Here is a 20675-nt window from a genome sequence, read left to right as displayed (position 1 = left end):
AATTTTTTTTATTGGTGAATCAAACCTCATCTCTACTTACATAGTACCGGTAGTCTGACTATTACCCAACCTTTCACGGTAATGCTTCCAAACCTGCACACAGTTAAGCTCTTTAAACATACATCACATAAATATAAACTATCCCATAAATGAAATAAAATAGCTGATGAACACGAAGTACAGTTCTGGCCAGAAGCAATATATGCAAACATAAGTGCATAGTCATTTATGATTATCTATGCATGGCATTATATAGGTATTTATATTAGACCTGTGTGAATTTATGTTTATATATATTGCTTCTGGCCAGAACTGTACTATTTTATTTTATTTTATTTATGATACACACAATAAATTGATACTATCATTACCATTTTTACTTATACACACTGTTATATTTATCACACTTTGTTTACTCTCAATCACCTTCTACCTTTTGTGTCTGGGAAAGTTTACATTTACTAGTTGTTTTTCGGACGAGTGAATCCAACTCCCCTCAGTCTTCCCTAATTTGGCAGCAATACTGAATTTAATTATCAAGAAGTGCAGTTAAGCTACCACTTTTTGACTTTAAAGATGCATAGTGGTTCTGCATAAAAAGTGCATTCCTTTTGGGATAAACTTCTAGTGACCATACAACATGTTTTGAATTCTCCTTTCATCTGTACTTTTCATAAAGAAACAGGTGTTTAAATTTATGAGAATTATAGGTAACATGCATAGTTCTCAGAGAACTTAGTGAACACTATTCTGCCTTATGTCCCTGAATTGTTTTGCATCTGTTGTTCACTTCCCAAGTGCATGTGTTTTTCAAAAACACTTTTTATGTGCTTGCATCAGCCCCTTGCTATGTTTGTATGTGCTTTACATCTTGGAGGGAGAAGACAGCGTGTGCTCTGTCAAAGACTTATCTTTGAGCCATGTAAAGAAATCTGAATGACACATTTCTTCATTGGGAACATCAAGATTTGGGAGGTTTTCAGTGAGTGTCATAGAATAATTTTACATCTCCGTGTCACTCTCCTTATGAATGTACAATGTGATGTTTTCATGGTATGAATTCCATCTCTAAGAGTGCTCACAAATGCAACTATTTTTTTTTAAGCATAATACATGTTTGATGTGATCTTATAAATATCACTATGTGTATAGACAGTGCCGTAACTAGACATTTTAGTGCCCTGGGCGGGACAGGACACCGGCGCCCCCCATCTAAGTGGGAGTGACATTTGCCAAGTGGGTGTGGCCAACCTAATTTGGGGGTGTGGCTAGCACTTTACTGAAATAATTATATTACACATACTTACAAGTGCTTGATATATATATATATATATATATATATATACACAGTGGTGCGTTTCAAATAAATTAACAACCGTTTCTCTGCCCTACTGACCATTTAATGACCAGGAGGTTAAGGGGGATACAACGCAATACAGTGCTTGCAGGAGTGGACAGTATTTTCCCAAGGAGCAAACAAATGGAATTTGCACCACTTGTATCACAACATCATGTGTCCAGGTGTACATCTGCACCCCTTAGATGGATTTACCCCTAATTTTAAATTTGGCCCAATGTGTTTTAATGATGTGATCTGGTAATTGGCGACAAATACTTTTACACCTTTATTGTCCTGTGTGTCTACTCTGTGTGTTCTACATATACAATTCCTGCTAAATATTTAACTCATTCTGCATCTGGCCTTAAATGTTCCCAGTCCTACCCTAGATACACCACACAGCAGAATAATCTGACTGTCATGATCCCAGCTCTATTCATAGACTATAAAGTCTGCAAAATATGAATTTACAAATACATTTCAAAATGACAAATGGAAAAGATTACTCTCTAAAACTTCACACTTCTGCGGAATGGCGAAACGGCCTGTTTTGCCTGGAAGTTTTACAAAGATCAAGTTGGTGAGAAATTTCCACACAATTTTGTTCATCTCTGTCAACTCTACAGTGGGCACATTTACCTAGATGTAGTGGTGTGCCATGAATATGTTACTTTAACAGTGTTATGTGTAGGGCTTTCACCAAACTGAATACCCCAGAATGCCGTGACAAATATTATTTGGAGTCAATAATATAATGAGGCTATATAAAGGCTATAAAAGTAACAAACCTAGTTATGTGTTATAAATTTTACTACATAATCCTGGAAATTTACAAAAAAAATAGGAATACAAACATCACAGTCAAGTAGTGACATGTAAAATGGCATTAAATAAACGAAGGACACAGTGACTGCACAGTGAGGTGGTCTACACAGAATATGGACCTCTGCTGATGCCCCCAATTTATTATCCATAAATCAGACTTTTCTTCTTTATGCAAGAACCACAGTAGACATGTGACATCAGATCTGTCCTCAGGTTATTGGAACTGACACTCTGACACAGCATCTTCTGCTAGTAGCCACACAAACATAAATGTTAGCATCTTTTGTAGGTACCAGCGACATTGAACACAACATGAAACATCCCAAGCGACAAAAGAAAAGAAAATGATTTTATACCCAACCTTACTGGAGACGTTATTACTTATCTGTAGGTGTATGGAGAGGGGTAAGATATAAAGAGAGCACTGTAGGCGGAGGAAGAGAGAGAGAGGGGGGGGTGAAGGGGGGGGAGAGAGAGAGGAGGAGAGAGACGTTCTTCCGCAGTCCACCAACAGGAAGTTAGGCATTTGGAACGCAAGTTTGCGTTCCAAATGCCGAACTTCCTGTCAGTGGAACGCATATGCGTTCCACTGCGGGAGAACGTCTCTCCCCCTCTCTCTCTTCACCCCCTTCACCCCCCCCCTCTCTCTCTCCCTTTGCCTACAGTGCTCTCTTTATATCTTACCACTCTCATTCTGCATCTGGCCTTATCTGGCGTATCTACAGACTACAGTAAATGTCTAGATATAGAGCCTGGTAGCGGACAGCTGCCGCGCCCCTTTGGGCTCTGCGCCCTGGGCGACGGCACCGCCCGCACCACCCTAGTTACGGCTCTGCGTATAGAATACATAAGATATTAATTAAACAATCAAATTGAAAATATCATTCAGATGTATGATCATTAAAGTTTAAAATTGTTGATCGCATATGACTTTAAAACAGTTATTTTACTATGTATGCAGACAAAATGAATGGTTGTGATTAAGTGATCTCTTTTCTGGGGTTGCTCACTCCATCAAGATTGTAAGATTTAGATTTTTTTTGTGTTTAAGATTTCTTTCAAATATCACTTGTAAAATAGGGTTCTTGTATTGTATCTTACAGTCAAGTCCATAAATATTGGGACATCGACACAATTCTCATATTTTGGGCTCTATACACCACCACAATGAATTTGAAATGACACAAACAAGATGTGCTTTAACTGCAGACTTTCAGCTTTAATTTGAGGGAATTTACATCCAAATCAGGTGAACAGTGTAGGAATTACAACGGTTTCTATATGTGCCTCCCACTTTTTAAGGAACCAAAAGTAATGGGACAAACTAAACAATCCTACATCAAACTTTCACTTTTTAATACTTTGTTGCAAATCCTTTGCAGTCAATTACAGCCTGAAGTCTGGAAGGCATAGACATCACCAAACGCTGGGTTTCATCCCTGGTGATGCTCTGCCAGGCCTCTACTGCAAATGTCTTCAGTTCCTGCTTGTTCTTGGGGCATTTTCCCTTCAGTTTTGTCTTCATCAAGTGAAATGCTTGCTCAATCGGATTCAGGGCAGGTGATTGACTTGGCCATTACATAACATTCCAATTGTTAGCCTTAAAAAACTCTTTGGGTGCTTTTGCAGTAAGCTTCGGGTCATTGTCCATCTGCACTGTGAAGCTTCGTCCAATGAGTTCTGAAGCATTTGACTGAATATGAGCAGATAATATTGCCCGAAACACTTCAGAATTCATTCTGCTGCTTTTGTCAGCAGTCACATCATCAATATATACAAGGGAACCAGTTCCATTGGCAGCCATACATGCCCATGCCATGACACTACCACCACCATGCTTCACTGATGAGGTGGTATGTTTTGGATCATGAGCAGTTCCTTTCCTTCTCCATACTCTTCTCTTCCCATCACTCTGGTACAAGTTGATCTTTGTCTCATCTGTCCATAGGATGCTGTTCCAGAATTGTAATGGCTTTTTTAGATGTTGTTTGCCAAACTCTAATCTGGTCTTCCTGTTTTTGTGGCTCACAAATGTTTACATCTTGTGGTGAACCCTCTATATTCACTCTTGTGAAGTCTTCTCTTGATTGTTGACTTTGACACATATACACCTACCTCCTGGAGAGTGTTCTTGATTTGGTCAACTGTTGTGAAGGGGAAATAATTCTTCTGTCATCCACCACAGTTGTTTTCCGTGGTTTTCCGGGTCTTTTGGTGTTGCTGAGCTCTCCGTTGCGTTCTTTCTTTTTAAGAATGTTCCAAACAGTTGATTTGGCCACACCTAATGTTTTTGCTATCTCTCTGATGGGTTTGTTTTGATTTTTCAGCTGGGATTTTTCAGCCTAATGATGGCTTGCTTCACTGATAGTGACAGCTCTTTGGATCTCATATTGAGAGTCGACAGCAACAGATTCCAAATGCAAATGTCACACCTAGAATCAACTCCAGACTTTTTACCTGCTTAATTGATGATGAAATAATGAGGGAATAGCCCACACATGTCCATGAATAGGTTTTGTGTCCCATTACTTTTGGTCCCTTAAAAAGTGTGATGCACATATAGAAACCGTTGTAATTCCTACACCGTTCACCTGATTTGGATGTAAATACCCTCAAATTAAAACTGAAAGTCTGCAGTTAAAGCAAATCATGTTAGTTTCATTTCAAATCCATTGTGGCGGTGTATAGAGCCCAAAATATGAGAATTGTGTTGATGTCCCAATATTTATGGACTTGACTGTATATATGTTTATTACATACAATGCCACTCTGCTCAAACAATTGAACAGAGCTCACCTCCACCATGACTGAGGTGGCAGAGGTTCTTACTTACAGAGAAGGGAAGAGAGCAGTGCACACATTGCATGGTAATTATTAATCTTGCCATGAGATCACAAACAAGTTTAGTCATGCCTCCCCTCCATGAATACCTAACAGCAGACACCCATGCAAATCAGCTGAGCAAATTAACCTTTCATAAGAAAGCGAAAAAAAACAAAGAGGGTGACAATTATCAATATAGCCTCTAAGGGTCTGAGTCATTAAGGTTAGCAAAGCATAAAAAAGGAGTAACTTTGCAACTAGGCAAATCCATGTTGCATTGGAGCAGGAGGTAAATTTTAAATGTGGGACAGATTTATAGTTGGGGTAAGGCATGTCCTAGATCAATCTTAAATTTCAACGTAAAAATAAAACTACCAATTATTTATGTGTTAGATGAAGAAACAGACAGTATTTAACTTATGTGCAAAATAATAAACTAATGTGCACCTCTTGTATTGTAACATGGTTTGACCCAGAGAACCTTTACTCCTTTTTTTTGCCTTACTTTCCTTAATGACTCAGGCCCTAAATGTCTAGCTGGGTCCTTAGTGCATTCAGAACCTGTAGCAGTGGCATGGATTCCACCACTTCATTCTAAGCACCCAATTAGTTAAGGACCTCTTCCTAAGGTTAGGGTAAGACCTTCATTTGATGATCAACTGATGATCCCTTGTCACCTGTATATATATATATATATATATATATATATATATTTATCTTATATATATATATATATATATATATATATATAAGATAAATATATATATATATATAACCACAACAATAGATATACACTGGCGCTGTCCACCACATCAGTTAGTATTATATATAAAGGTTCACAATACTATATAGTATCAGAATAATAATTAGTAATTAGGAGTCCACAATCACTTCACTCATGTATGAGTGGCAGCCACGTAGAAGCCTGTATCCAGATGGTCAATCCAGAAGAAAATAGTCACTAGAACAAAGCACAGGCGGGGCGCCTCATAGAGTTATACCAGGACAACAAGGAAAAAATGTGTATGTATATGCGTACCGTCAGGTAAAGATGTATAATCTAGACTTGAGTGGATCCTCTTAGGGAGTTGTAACACTGGATCTCAGCTCAGGAACAATCCAAAGGCATGGAAAAAGGCAAACATAGTATAATATTGTAATGCAAAGGATAATGCACCACGTGAAACACCACAGAATGTTCAAAAAGGTGTGATATTCAAGAATGCACCAGGGTATATGTATAGAACAACGTAGCCCAAGAAATACTTCCGGAAAGACCAGTGGTAGTTTTCAGAAAAAACCGATGTTTGAAAGATATGATAGCTCCAAGTTTATTGGAGAAAACAACAATAAGTCATAAACCACCTGTATTAAATACCAATGGTTCAGTGAGATGTAATCACTGTAATATCTGCAAGTTTATGGATCCTACTAAAACTTATTTTTTCAACTCAGATAATAGTAAAAAAATTTTTATTAAGGATAGGATGGATTGTTTAACAACTTCTGTGATATACATGTTGGTTTGCCCATGCAAATTAAAATATATTGGCAAAACAAAACGTACTCTTAAATTACGTATACAAGAACACATTCGTAATATTAGGAACAAAATTAAAAGCCATTCTGTATCTAGACACTTTAATTTGATACACAATGGAGATCCACATGGTCTTAAATTTATAGCTTTAGAGCATGTTACACTGGGTAAAAGGGGAGGTGATTTGCAAAGGAAACTTTCACAACGTGAAATGTATTGGATATTTGAATTGGATACCTTATCCCCTACCGGTCTTAATGAAAACTATGAACTTGCCCCTTTTTTATAAATTTCCCCTAAGGTTCTTCCCTCCCCCTTCTTTCCTTCTCTCCCTTATAAACACTTGTATGTGAGCTTTTTCCATAAGTTTTGTTATCTATGGATCACATATTAGATGCATACTATATAGATATGGGTTATTATATTGAATGTCTTTTTAGACATGAAGTATGTATTTGCACTTTATAAATATGTCTTCTGATAATATAATGTGTGGTTCTTTTATACACAAGTCACTTTACAATTCATTAGAATTTTTATACCTTATTAATATTGTATATTGTGTTACATGGATTACATGTGATGGTTACCATCTAGTGCTGATAAATGACATCTATTTCTTATATAGTTTCCTTATATAGCACTATTTGTTAGTTCCAGCGGTACTCTCTGCCGCATATATGGTGATGTAATGTTCTTGTTCATAAGCATATATACTCTGGCGCTGTGTACGGATCGCATCTAACATGCTGTTTTATTGTTATTGTTGGGATTGCACATAGAATCCGTTTACAATAAAGTTTTTTGAATTTTCGATCCCGCGCCTGCGCACACTGTGGCGGACTGTGCACATGCGCCAAAATGGCGCACGGACTCGATAAAAAGCCGGTTAATCCGGTGTTACACATCTCTGTGCTCCTGAGGAAGTCTTGTGATTATCAAGACGAAACGCGTCGAGCCTTACTGTTGATCAGCTGTACCTGGTGAACTATATGTGAGTTCAGTATTACTTTGTTTATTAAATTTTATTGCTCTTTACAATTGTATCCCCTTCCATTTATTATACCGCCGCTGGAAGGGTGTCCATTGCACGAGATACAGCTGCTTTTAAAGGAAACATCTTCTGGCTATTTTGCCCATATTCCTGGGTATCCATTGTATGAGATACAGCTGCTTTTAAAGAAAAACATCTTCTGGCTATTATGCTCATATTTCTGGTACGCATATGAATTATTACCTATACACAAAGTGGTGTGTGTTTTCTTGGGCTACGTTGTTCTATACATATACCCTGGTGCATTCTTGAATATCACACCTTTTTGAACATTCTGTGGTGTTTCACGTGGTGCATTATCCTTTGCATTACAATATTATACTATGTTTGCCTTTTTCCATGCCTTTGGATTGTTCCTGAGCTGAGATCCAGTGTTACAACTCCCTAAGAGGATCCACTCAAGTCTAGATTATATATCTTTACCTGACGGTACGCATATACATACACATTTTTTCCTTGTTGTCCTGATATAACACTATGAGGCGCCCCGCCTGTGCTTTGTTCTAGTATATATATATATATATATATATATATATATATGTATATATATATATATATATATATATATATATATATATATATATATATTGATTGTCACCTCTTAAGGCACCTTTTTTCCTATGCAAGCAAACCTAGTTTATGTGATCTCTTTATAATTTAACCTTTCCATTAACCTTTATAATGAGGTTCCTCATGTCTGAACCTTTTCAGATTCTCATATGTCTTTCTTCTTTCTTACAGTGAGGTCATTAACAATGTATGCCATGTTTATGCTGCAGACCCATGGCTGACCCTTCATAAAGCCCTGTTTTATCAAATTATGTTATAAAATTATGTTGCACAATATATTTAAGAATAGCATCCCTCGGAATCCTATCATATACTCATACTCACATTCCCACCACACATATCAGGCTAACATGCAATAATTCCTGGATTTGACTTTTTTTTTAAATATTGGTGCTTTCCAGTCCAATCCAAACTTGTGGCACTGACCCATTATGAGGGTCCATCATATGAATTATTAGCCTATCAATTACTTCCTTTAGCACCGGAGAGTTGATGCCAAGTGTTTTATCTGACATAATGTTATTTGGGTATAACTGCAACATTTTCTGTTTATGAAGGTATAATTTGTACTACATTTTGTTGTAATTACAACATTATTTATATAATTACTTTTAGAAATCCACTATATGAACTCTGTACTCTTATTTCCTGGTAGATTCCCCAGTCTATAAGTTTCTATGTATCCCTGAGCTAACTGAATATTGCCCGCCGTCTAAAATTCATAGTTTTTGTAGCTTACTTACAAAACATTTTATCAAACCTTTTGTAAGATGTTACTCTGTTGTGACTGCGCTGCCCCTCCCCTGTTAGAGATATGTCCTGTTAGATAACTCATTCTGCGCAATCATTTATGCTAAGTGGCTTATTAAAGATAAAGCCTAAATAGAACTTTAATGGTGTCTTTTCCCCCATGCATATTAATGTCATAATCTCCAAGTGGGGGGTCCAAAATAAGTTTTTATATATACATAAACCACTTTCCATCTCCAATTTTTTCTATCTTTCCTAAAAATGTACCTTCCAAATTCACTGCCAGTCATAACTTTCTTCCAACCAAGTCTCAGTTACACCCACTATGTCATAATTCACTCTCAATATTATTAATTTTAGTTCACCTTTTTTGTTTGTCAAATTTTTAGTATTTGTTTCTATATGTCTGATATTTTTACTGTAACATTTAAGTTTACACAACTTTTCATCGCCCATTCTAATCCCTCACTAACTACTCAACCACCACTCCCCTGCTCCTTGCCTACACTATCTTGCACACTGCTTCTATTTTCTCTGCAGTTCTTAAAATTTCCTATACCCTTGTGAGCCTTTTCCAACTCATCCCTAATGTAGAGTCAATGGCTGGGGGTGAAATTGCCCCAGTTCTCCAAATCTCCACAAAAAAACGTACTATAACAACTTCTCAGGAACTTATTTACCTTCCTAAGCTACCACTGAGTTTCAGGTGGTGATAGGTAGCCCATGGGGGAGGAGACTTCTCAAACCTTGTCACCTATACAGTCTAGTTTTAAATATGGCCCCAGTTCTTTTCCTTTTCTTGCTATACTGTACTGTGTGTACTGGGATTTTTTCATACTGCACTGAGTGGCTTAGCTGAGTTATAAACATCTATGTATGACAGAAGCAACATTCTGAACAATGGTAAAAAACATAATACACTGGTGTAGGATGTAGCTTACAACCAATATAGTGTGATATTAGGAACTGCTATATATGGAAGGAAACAGACTGTGGGGAAGCTTATACAGCCAATATAGCAATCGCCTGATAACTGTTAAAACGATTTATTACAATGATTTTGTTAAACAGTAAAACAAGTCAATTACATATACAGAATGAAAGAAATACATGCTATTTAAAAGTAATTAAAGGCAAATTTGTCTCTGGCCTTACATATTAGACAAAACAAACAGGACTAAAGATCATGACCTTCTGCACCAACAGGTGTCTACCTGCCACTCTAAAATATATGTTTCTTCTTATGTTGACATTTTGCATTTCTGTAAATATTGCATCATATTTATTTTGCACCTTGTGCTTTGGATAACTACTTAAGTTTAAAACTATTTCTTCCTGTTTTTTTCTTGCTTGCATTACACTATATTTGCTCTGCAAACATTTACTTTAACTTTGCAAGGATAATAAATGTTCAATTAAGAAATGATATTAAAACTTGACAAACTTCAATCTTTTTTAAATTAATTGCTGTTCTCTTTTAGAAGTGCTGAAAAGTAATAGATTTATTAGAGAAGAGAGAACATTGTAAATATCCACTATAAAATGTCATATAATGCATGTATAACACAGATCTGACCAAAGACCACAGCCAACTCTGACATTACACATCTTGCTATTTGATCTTCATGGATCCTTTTTCAGCTCCTCAACAACCATATATGCCACAAATTGTACTAAGAGAGGTGCCATGGGAGATGCACTGGAGATGAGGCTACCCATACTCAAGAAGAAGGCAGGTGATGCTGGCTGCTTCCTACCTAAATTGTCGTTACAATTCTGCAGAGTGAATACACACTACAGAATTGGAACGACATTGTTCCATCATTGAACAATATTTTTAGTACAGTTTAAAAATCTCAATCAATGATATGATGTGCTTTGGAACAATAACTGTTCATCGTTCCCGTGTACACACTACTGTGATATCAGTCATTTATCATCTGATTGGCCCGATAATCGGCTGAACACACAGTAGTGTGTACTCAGCCTTACACAGGTGTTTTATAGGAGAACATATTACTTGTAAACTTGGATGCAACTATGTGTGGGTGTGATTCAATTAATTGATCCCCTAAAATATCCTCATGTTAACTTTGAACATTGAATTGAAGAGGTTCAAATCAGAATTTGAATATTTTGTCATAATTACCTTTTCAGTAGTGTGATAAAGGGGACACAGTGTGATGAAGGTTAAACTGTGTGATGAAGTGGGAAGCAGTGTGATGAAGGGGCCAGCAGTGTGATAAAGGGGCAAGCAGTATGATGAAGTGGCCAGCAGTGTGATGAAGTGGGCAGCAGTGTGATGAAGGGGACAGCAGTGTGATAAAGGGGCCAGCAGTGTGATGAATGTGGCAACAGTGTGATAATAGACAGACATATCTGTTATTTGATGCTCTTATTGTTGAGATTTTATAGCTATATAGTGTTTTATCTAAATAAAAGCTAAGAACAAACCTGACCGACTTGTTTCCTAAAATACATTAATTTGTGTGACAAATAGGGTTGTAGAGAACAGGGCCTGAAGAAGTCAGAATAGGAGAGGGGAAGGAGACATGACTGGAGGAGGGGAGGGGTCGGGATTAATTGATAAACTGCACTCCCCAACCCAAAAAAAAAGTCTAAATCTGCCCCTACTAACACATTCATATAACCTGGGTTATTTATCAAGTGCAGAAATGGTACCCAATGTTTATAATTGTGATCATATGATTTCCATTACATAGCCAGTGTGAAAGAGCTTGGTGCGTTTGTAAGTGTAGAGCCACTGACATCTCTTATTCTGGTTCATTACATGTGTATGGGAGATTTATATTTCAGAGTTTAGTGACTGAGCTGTGATCACCACTCAACCCTTTGGGATATTCACATGAGCTGCTATATTTATCTGTACGGGTAGCACTGAACAAGTTTATCTACAGGTTATCCTAATGGCAGCACTGCATTAATGTAGAGTCTGAATGGTGAGAGGTGTCTCATAGTAGTTAGGTGATTGATAAGTTGCATTTTTACCCTGAGTGATCGTTGTATTGAAGATTATACTGTATATTGCATTTTGTATATTACATACTGTTCAAATTGGGCCACTGGTTAAATTCAAATGTACTTTCCAATTTCCCCTCCCCTTCAATAAACACCTATTGGTGCTTTTTGCTTATATGCTCTGCTATTTTATTCCTGAGATGTCTGTATGGATTCAAGAGGGTCTTCCAAGTCGTCCACTGGCAGGATAAGCTACCCATATGCCCACAGAGTGCAGAGAAAACTTGAGTGGAGACACTGCGCCATCAAGTAAGTAACACATACACAGCAAATCTGCAACACCCCTTTTAGGGACAGAGAGAGGGGGTGTTACACTCATAAAACCAGCATTATCCTCTTCATATCAGTTTCTGCCTTATTATGGTTTCACCAAGATTTCTTTTGGTAGTATATTTTAAACAATTTTTTATTACTTATGGACCTTGTATAACAAAATATAGGCAACAAAAGAAAGTACATGTAGTGCACAATAATGTTCCCTGTAGTTTGTTTATTGCAATTCATGTAACCCTAGACATTTTTCCAAAAATTGATTTAGCTACGTCTCCTGAGCATAGCAGTCCCAAGTGTATTTATCTGCTGCATGGGGAACTAGCAAGTTGTGGCTTCCAGTTCCCTCCTCCCCATTTCCGTGCATCGCGGCCCATAGCTCGCTATTTCTGCCTCTCCTCTGAATACATTGTCACTTGCACCATACAGGTCTAATGCAATCAGTTCCTGAACCAAGCTCTCTGCTATGTTAACAGTCTGTACCTGTATGTGGATACTGTGTTTAGTCTATTCGATATTTGTGTGCTGTTATAATGTTGGTCCTCTACAAATAAATGTTAAAATGATGCACCCTGCATGCAATCCCAAACAAAAGATTTTCAAGAGCAAAGTTAATCATGAAAACTGGGCAATTATTATAATTATTGTTTATTTATATGGTGCTGCCATATTATGCAGCGCTGTACAGAATTTATTTATCATTCACATCAGTCTTGCTTCATTTATGGTCACATTCTAAAGTCCCTTACACACACAGACACACACACAGACACGAACACGCACACTAGGATCCATTTTAGTCAGCAGCCAATTAACCTACCAGTAGGTTTTTGAACTGTGGGTTGAAGCCTCCAAACATGGGGAGAGCATACCAACCCCACACAGATAGGCCCCTGTTCTCAATTTAACTTATGACCCCAGCTCTGTGAACTACTGTGCTGTAATAACAAGGAGCATTAAATCTGCTTTGTGGGGTAATTTTGGCAAGATTACAAACACACAAACTACTGAACCAATACTGAGTGATCAACACATTAAATGTTTTTTTTGTGTAATATGGTGCTTCATTGTTTAGGGAAAAAGACAAGTAAACAGTCATGGAGAATAAAACCTGGTTCTACATATTACATGACTTTTCCCCTAAAAATAACAAGAATAGCACAGCATGGCTGAAAAGAAATGCCTCGCGATTAAGGTCCTGGAGTCAGACGCAACTTCAACTGAACAGTGCAAAAAGCACTTTTAGCCAAGGATCCATCTCAGTTTGCATTCAGACTGAGAGCAACCTCCCTGCACTTAGAGCAGTGGAACGTGGAAGTTAGTGGGTGAGCCTAGCAATGTACAGGCCTGTTCATGCACTTTACATACTATGCTAAGTTGAAAGCAGCAGCAGATAGGTCTCAATGAGATGCATCTTTTGCGGGTGCTTTCTCTTTGGGCAACAGACTTTGTTGTATTAAAAAAATTAGTAAAAAATTATTTACATTTTTTTAAAAAAAGATGTGCACTCCCTCCCAAACAGCATAACCAACCCTTGTGCTGTTTGGGCGGGGAGAAGCACATTTTTCTTTTTAGATTCATTTATTTAGTCATTTACCTGCTTTACAGGGCTGCTGTGACTGATGCACTTAAGTGTATCATGCACACCGGCCCATAAGGCAGATAAAGTGGTGTGTTTGTGCGATTTGAATAGTATTCTGAGATGCACAGCTCTAACGATCCATATGACTGGAATACTGTGTAAATTACAGGATGCATTTTACACTTATGATTTCAGTGTCAATTGCATCCGACTCTACATCAGGCCTTAAGCGAGCACTTGAGGCTTTAAGATGCTATTTTCTGGGACAAGAATGCTGTTTAGTAACAAGGTTAGGCTGGGTACACACTACAGGTTTTTCACCCGATTATTGTGACGATCACACAAAAAATACAGTTAGGTCAAATAACTCATTAGTGTGTACGCTCCTAAGATCATGTTTTATATTTCCAAAACCACATCATATCGTTTGATTTGATTTTATATACAGACTAAAAATCTCTTTGAATTATGGAACAAATTCTGCAGTTTATATGCACTTACGTCCAGCAGTGTACACAGATCTCCATAGATTTTGTACAGTCACAAGCTTTTCAGCAGATGGTTATGACAGTTGAAGAGCACAGATCTGAAGGTGAATCTTGTAAAATGCATATAGTGTGTACACATGAATCTGCAGGCTGATTGGGACTTTCAATCGTTGGTAAAATCATTAATGATATCGCAGCAGGAGAAATGTTGGGTATTGTGTACCCAGTCTTACAAGGTTAAGTAGAGAGGAAGATAATATGTGAGGGCTACAAGATTGTACGGAACATCAACAAGGATAAATTATTCTGATGTAAGGTATCAGGATACAGTTTGAAATAGTTGTAGGTCCATAATACTGAGCTACAGCAGAGATAAGCAATATGCCCATTTGACTGATTGGAAAATGACTGTTGGCATAAAGTGACCATGGCCTGTTAAAGGTTAAGGCTTAGTGTTTTCAATCCATGTGATCCACATTCCGCTGACTTCTGTGTGATCACTCCTGTGGGATAACCGATCTCTATATTTCTATGCCCTTCCCTGCATACTCCATTTGGAGTGCAGTTATACAATGATTGCTGTATTCATCTGAATTAACAACAATTAATTATGTCTTACTTAAAGGAAATACATCTACATGTTGTTTATTTTCCATTGTCTGTAGTCCTGCAATCTCTGCATACCACGCACAGATATTAACTTTATTGTGCTTTTTTTTTTTATAACACTCTACTTGAACATAATTAAAATAAACCTAGTGTTGAGTGAGGAATCTGTTACAAGTTTACATACATGTATTTATGGTATGGAAGTAGATAAGAGTTTCAAGTCAATGAAGTCTTCTAATATAATGTAATGTAATGTACTTTGTTCCACTGTGTGTAATTGATGTTTGACCACCTGGTGGCAGCAGAGAGCACTGAGATGCTTTGAAGACTACTAAAAAAATCTGCACAGGAGAGAAAGTGAATCTATATTCTATCTGATTCAATTACAGAGTGATATGTCTCCCATTGCTTCTTAGAGAGTGCACCTTAGAATATGTATTACATCAGAAAAGGACAAAGAGGAAAAAGTATTCTGTATGGAAGTCCTCATTAGTCCTCAAACAATAAATGTATTTAAAATCATATCTTTAAGTTCTGTATTAAACCTTATTCACACATCTTGATGATCTTACCATATTTGCAAAATATAAAACATAATTGTGAGAAAGCTAGGGAAAAAATGTGCAATCAAGTTAAAAATATTAAAGTTCAGGTCCCAAGTCTAGCATGTTATAATATATATTATGTATGAAAATATGACTTGTTGACAAATATGTTAAGAGGGATTAGATATATTCAATAGCAAGTATATAGAGAAATTGCATCACAGTATTTTAATAGATTTTATTATGTTGCATAAATATCCTGTTCTATCCAAAAATAAATGATCAATTATGTCACTATAGCACAGACTATGGTATAATCTAAAATTAGTGTGTAAATTCTTCTGAGTCACTCCAATTCTATAAATGGAGCTAAACAATCCCAAGTATTATCTGCCTCATTATAGACAGAAGAGCACAGCTACAAACTGATGTTGCTGTCACTCCTCAGTGTCAGTGTTACCATGTTGCAGGTTACAAGTATTGATACTATCACAGAGGAAATAAACAATTCTCATGAGTCTTATTAAGAGCCTACTGACAGCCTATGACGATGTTGTAGCAGTGCCTATTTCACAACTTCATTCATGTACTCTATTTTATGCATTGAGGACTTCCTGGAGCCTATTCACCTATAGAGTGAACAGTAAAACAACTTACAAAAATGTACAACTTAAGTTTCAGTAATTTTCTTTTTGTACTAAAGAGCAACACATCTGTGATATTTTTTGACCCTTTGTAATATGTCATAAACGCATATGATGGAAGTAAACAATCCACTTAATAAATATGTATTTCCAATTTATATATGCAACTGACTGTTTATAAGACACATTGTACCTATTACTAATTGAGACAAACGCATACAGTACTATAAGGGAAAGCTGGTTAAAATCCTTGTCTAATCAGCTATCGTGTACAATGGTATTTAATATAACATCTGTTGTATGTTTTCTTATTTCATATGACACATTTTTCATGACACACAACACTTAATAATTATAGCACCTGTGGATCTGTTCCAATATGTCAGTCAGTAATGATTACACCTGTGCTCCAGCAAGTTATATGGAAAACATGCACTGTTAGGGGTACTTGAGGACTGAGTTTGGGAAACACTGGTCTAATACAAAGAAAATTGGCAAAACGTAGTTCTAATATTGTATCTTCAGCAGCAGTGGTGTGACTAGATAATATGGCTGCTCCCAGTATACAGGCAAACTGGAGGGCAGGTATTTTTGCATATAAGTCCCAGAATATTTTTTTTTATGCTGGTAGGTATGTGTGCCCCAACACACCTCATTATCTTTAACACCAAAATAAGTACAAACACTTTTTAAAATAAGAAACTAATTTTAAAAGGAATAATGTTAAATTAAAAACCACCAGTGGCAGATTAAGAAAACATCATTCCAAAAATGTGGTAAAATGATGAAAGAAGCCAGATGCTCTGTGCTCTTTCCACAAATCTAAGCCTGCCATTTTAACTAAACATCCCTGTTCCCAAGACAATGGTGAAATTGTTGCCAAGACAATAGCTGATGTTCACGCCTTTTTTAAATTGCTTAAAATCCTCATAAATTGTGAAAAAAATGGTGGTTCCAACTCCCAAATCTGCTAAACTGCAATATGCTATCAATTTCACATGATTTGTACTTGTGTCCAACATGTAATGCATGATGTTTATGGGAAAAGCTCAGGCGATAAATGTCAATATTATGCAAATCGAACTGTAAATCCTTAAAAAATAGCTTTGCAATACTTGCAACTATTCTGCAAGTCTACCGTCAGCAGATTCCCCAGTGTTTTTTATGCCTTCATGTTGCTCTTGCTATTATTTTACATATTTGTCCCTGTGTAGTATAGATGGAAAATAGTTCTGGACAGGATTTAATCCAAACTAAAGAAGATCCTTCAGAATAAGTAAATGTTTGGAATTCATAGAGTTCCGTGATTTTGTGACCTATGCTTTCTGCTAAATAAATCAATCAATTTTATTCACACTGTGGCACCTAAACAAGAACATTGGGAGACTTGTAGCTAATTTGCATTATATGCTCTAGATTTGAAAATCCTCTTATATATTAAGCCTGAAAGAATTTACATATATTTATTGACATAAAATATGTCAATATATCATTGTAATCAAAGAGCTAAATATAATGATTTTTTTGAGACTTGATTTACTTTATTTTAGACAATATAATATATCATATAAGTTTAACGTGAACAAAACCTTTAGAAAATTATTTTCTATAAGTGATTTATTATGTGTGAGATAAATTGAAAATAATGTTATCATTGATGGTTTACTTAAAGTTCAAGGATATTTTGAAAGTGTTAGTAGCATTTGTACGGCTTTATAATATATGACAAACTCTACTTATAACTCAGATAAATAATGACTAACCAATAATTTCATATGAGAAAACATAAGAGCACCATTGTAACCTTCCTGCCCTACTCTGTATGCATAATGTGTTGATGTACTGTCACTGCCCCGCCATATCATTTGGTGTCACTTTTCTTAGCGCTCAAATGGTTATTGCCATGTAAGGTTGTGCCTTTATTTTTTACATTTCAAACAATAAATTGAGGCCAAGATCATTTGAAACCAGCTTTCACTGCCTTGTCAATGTGGGACAGATAAAATGCAGCACCAACTAAGGATGTCAAACTGTGATTTTATTTTTATAAGGATGCTCCTCGAGCAGTCTACTTTTGTGGAGATTTTTACAATAAGTGTAAGATTGAAGATACATAACTGTCTCATGACACTATTGACAATATTATTGAAGATGCAGCATGTCTTTCTCACAAAATGTGTCTTTTGTGAAACTTTCCTACTAATTAAAGCTCATACAGCACAGTTGGTCATTTTGATCAATACATAGACATCATTATAAAATGTAGCACATTACCATGCATTATAATATATAACATGTCTTAATTTTGCAAATAGAACATGTTACCTGTTAGTTATCAGGACACTTACACATAATATTGTTTCCCATTAGCATAATGCGTACTATAATGTTTGGTAGTGCAAAGTGTGTATCAGTTACATTCTTCTTACCTGTGTGATGCTGTCTCTCATGGTTGGGGACCTCCCTTTCCTTGTGGTTGTGGTGGCCATGGTTGTGGTTGTCTCCATGATGGTGGTAGACATGTCAGCCAAAAGTGTAGTGGCTGTAGTCTCTGTGGTCATGACTGATGGAACCTCACCAACAAGCATTAGATTGCCCTCTGTCCTGACATTTGGATCACTTTCTGCGGCTAGGGACAGCACTTTTAGCCCATTGTAGTATAAGCCTGAGATCTGACCCTGGAATGGACGTCCCTGGTCCTTTCCACCAACTTTGATAACCGCCTGGCTGTTGAAGATGGTGAGCTGCCGACCTGGCGGGTGACAGGAGAAATGATCCATCAAGTTTCAATGTTAACTTGAAATTCACCTCAACAGATTATACGACCTATAAGATTTGATAAAATATTGTTTATTTATATATATATATATATATATATATATATATATATAAATATATTGTACAGCTGATAATGTATCACATTTATAGACATTTTCTGGCTCCTCTTGTAAAGATTAACAAACCAATTTTTAAAATACTTTTGTGACGCCTTGTCAGAAAGACCCGCAACTCAGCTGATTGTAATGATATTGGCAGAACATATCAAAATAATTTACTAACATAATTTAATAATAAAGTAAAATCATTTACCATGAGACATCTCTAGACCATCAAAGCCTCCAAAAAAATATTGTAATACAACATATATAAAGTTAAGTTCAAACAAGTGGTATATTATATATTTTTTTATCATTTTACCCCAGAAAGCTATGTTGCTCTAAAATGATGTTTTGTTTTGGTAAATAAATATGTAATCAAATTAATGTCAGCATATCCAAAGAGGACTTCTCTTGCTCATTGTGGCACTGAGAACACCAAAATAATATGCCTGTTAGCATTGATTTATATATGGGGGGTCATGTCATGAAAAATTAAAATACGTGCTGAATAAAATAAGCAATGCCACATAATGCTCTTTCCAAAATGCTTGCCACCAAGAGGGTGGCACTTTTAATTCATATAAGTGGATGATAATACATGAAAACAAAAACAAACTGTTATTTACGGTTTGACAAAATACACACATCACAATAACAATGACAATCATCTGGATACCCTTTTGATATAATGTTAACAATTCCTTGTGTCAAAGGTCAAAATAGATACACTTGTAAAAACTGTTAGTTCTAAATCAATGGGAACACATTGATATATCTAGTCTACTTGCACCTACTTAAGCCTAGTGTAAAATATTAACTACAAAACATTAACTAGATCACACCTCATTAAGGGCCTGATGTAGAGATGGATGCAATTTATACTGACATCGTAAGTGTAAATTGCATCCCCGTAATTTACAAAGGATTCCAAGTCAAGTGTAACAGTCACAGCGGCCTTGTGAAGTAGATAAATGAAATAAAATAAAAGAGTGAAAAAAAAAAAAGAAAAACTAAATTGTGCTTCTGCCCCCTGAATAGCACTAGGGTTGGTTAAGCTATGTGGGAAGGGGTGTGCGCCTTTTTTTTTTTTTTTTATTATTATTACTATTATTCATTTTTTACTTTTTTTAATACATCAAGGACTGTTGCACCAACAGAAACCAACCGGAAATGATACGTCTGCTAGACACCTATCTGCGACTGCTTTCAACTCATCATAGTATATAAAGTGTGTGAACACAGCTTTACAGTGCTAGGCTCACCCACTATCTTCCACGTTCCACCTCTCTAAGAGGAGAGGTGTACAAGGGGAAGATCCATCTCAGTCACAGTGAGATAGATCCTTGTGTCCAACTCTACATAAGGCCCTATGTGTGAACTGTGACCTTGCATACCCCAAATCTACCACTTCTTACTTTCCTGTGGCTTTGGTATATTTCTAATAAACGCAGTAACTTGTACTGTAAAGTACTCGGTGGCACTGCTCCCAGTAACTGATCTGGAAGTTAAAGAGTTATACTTAATCTAAAGGGCCCATTATCACAATTTTTAAGTCTAACAGGACACCGAGTACAATACCTAAAGTTCTGCAAATGTCAACAACCTTTTGTGATAACGTTGAATGAATACATTTTGTTTCTATTGGTTTGCAAACATGGGTGCATGGACCCATTCTGTTCCATGAGTTACTTCTGTAAAGACAATTTACATGACAAATG

The 20675-nt window shown here is 36.4% G+C and overlaps 1 protein-coding gene across 19 annotated transcripts in view; it reads right to left on the bottom strand.

Annotated features, from left to right (window-relative positions):
* Positions 1 to 20675, bottom strand: part of NRXN2 (neurexin 2) — a 725960-nt gene that overhangs the window by 61972 nt on the left and 643313 nt on the right. For all 19 annotated transcript variants that reach the window (XM_075188775.1, XM_075188784.1, XM_075188781.1 and 16 more), the window contains one exon: positions 18508 to 18830. In XM_075188775.1, coding sequence (XP_075044876.1) covers positions 18508 to 18830 — 323 coding nt within the window. The remainder of the gene's footprint in view (positions 1 to 18507; positions 18831 to 20675) is intronic.

This window comes from Mixophyes fleayi, chromosome 10, assembly GCF_038048845.1.
Source record: "Mixophyes fleayi isolate aMixFle1 chromosome 10, aMixFle1.hap1, whole genome shotgun sequence".
Lineage (NCBI taxonomy): Eukaryota > Metazoa > Chordata > Amphibia > Anura > Limnodynastidae > Mixophyes > Mixophyes fleayi.
Note: the sequence above shows the minus strand (reverse complement) of the source record. Positions and strands in the feature narration are given on the sequence as shown.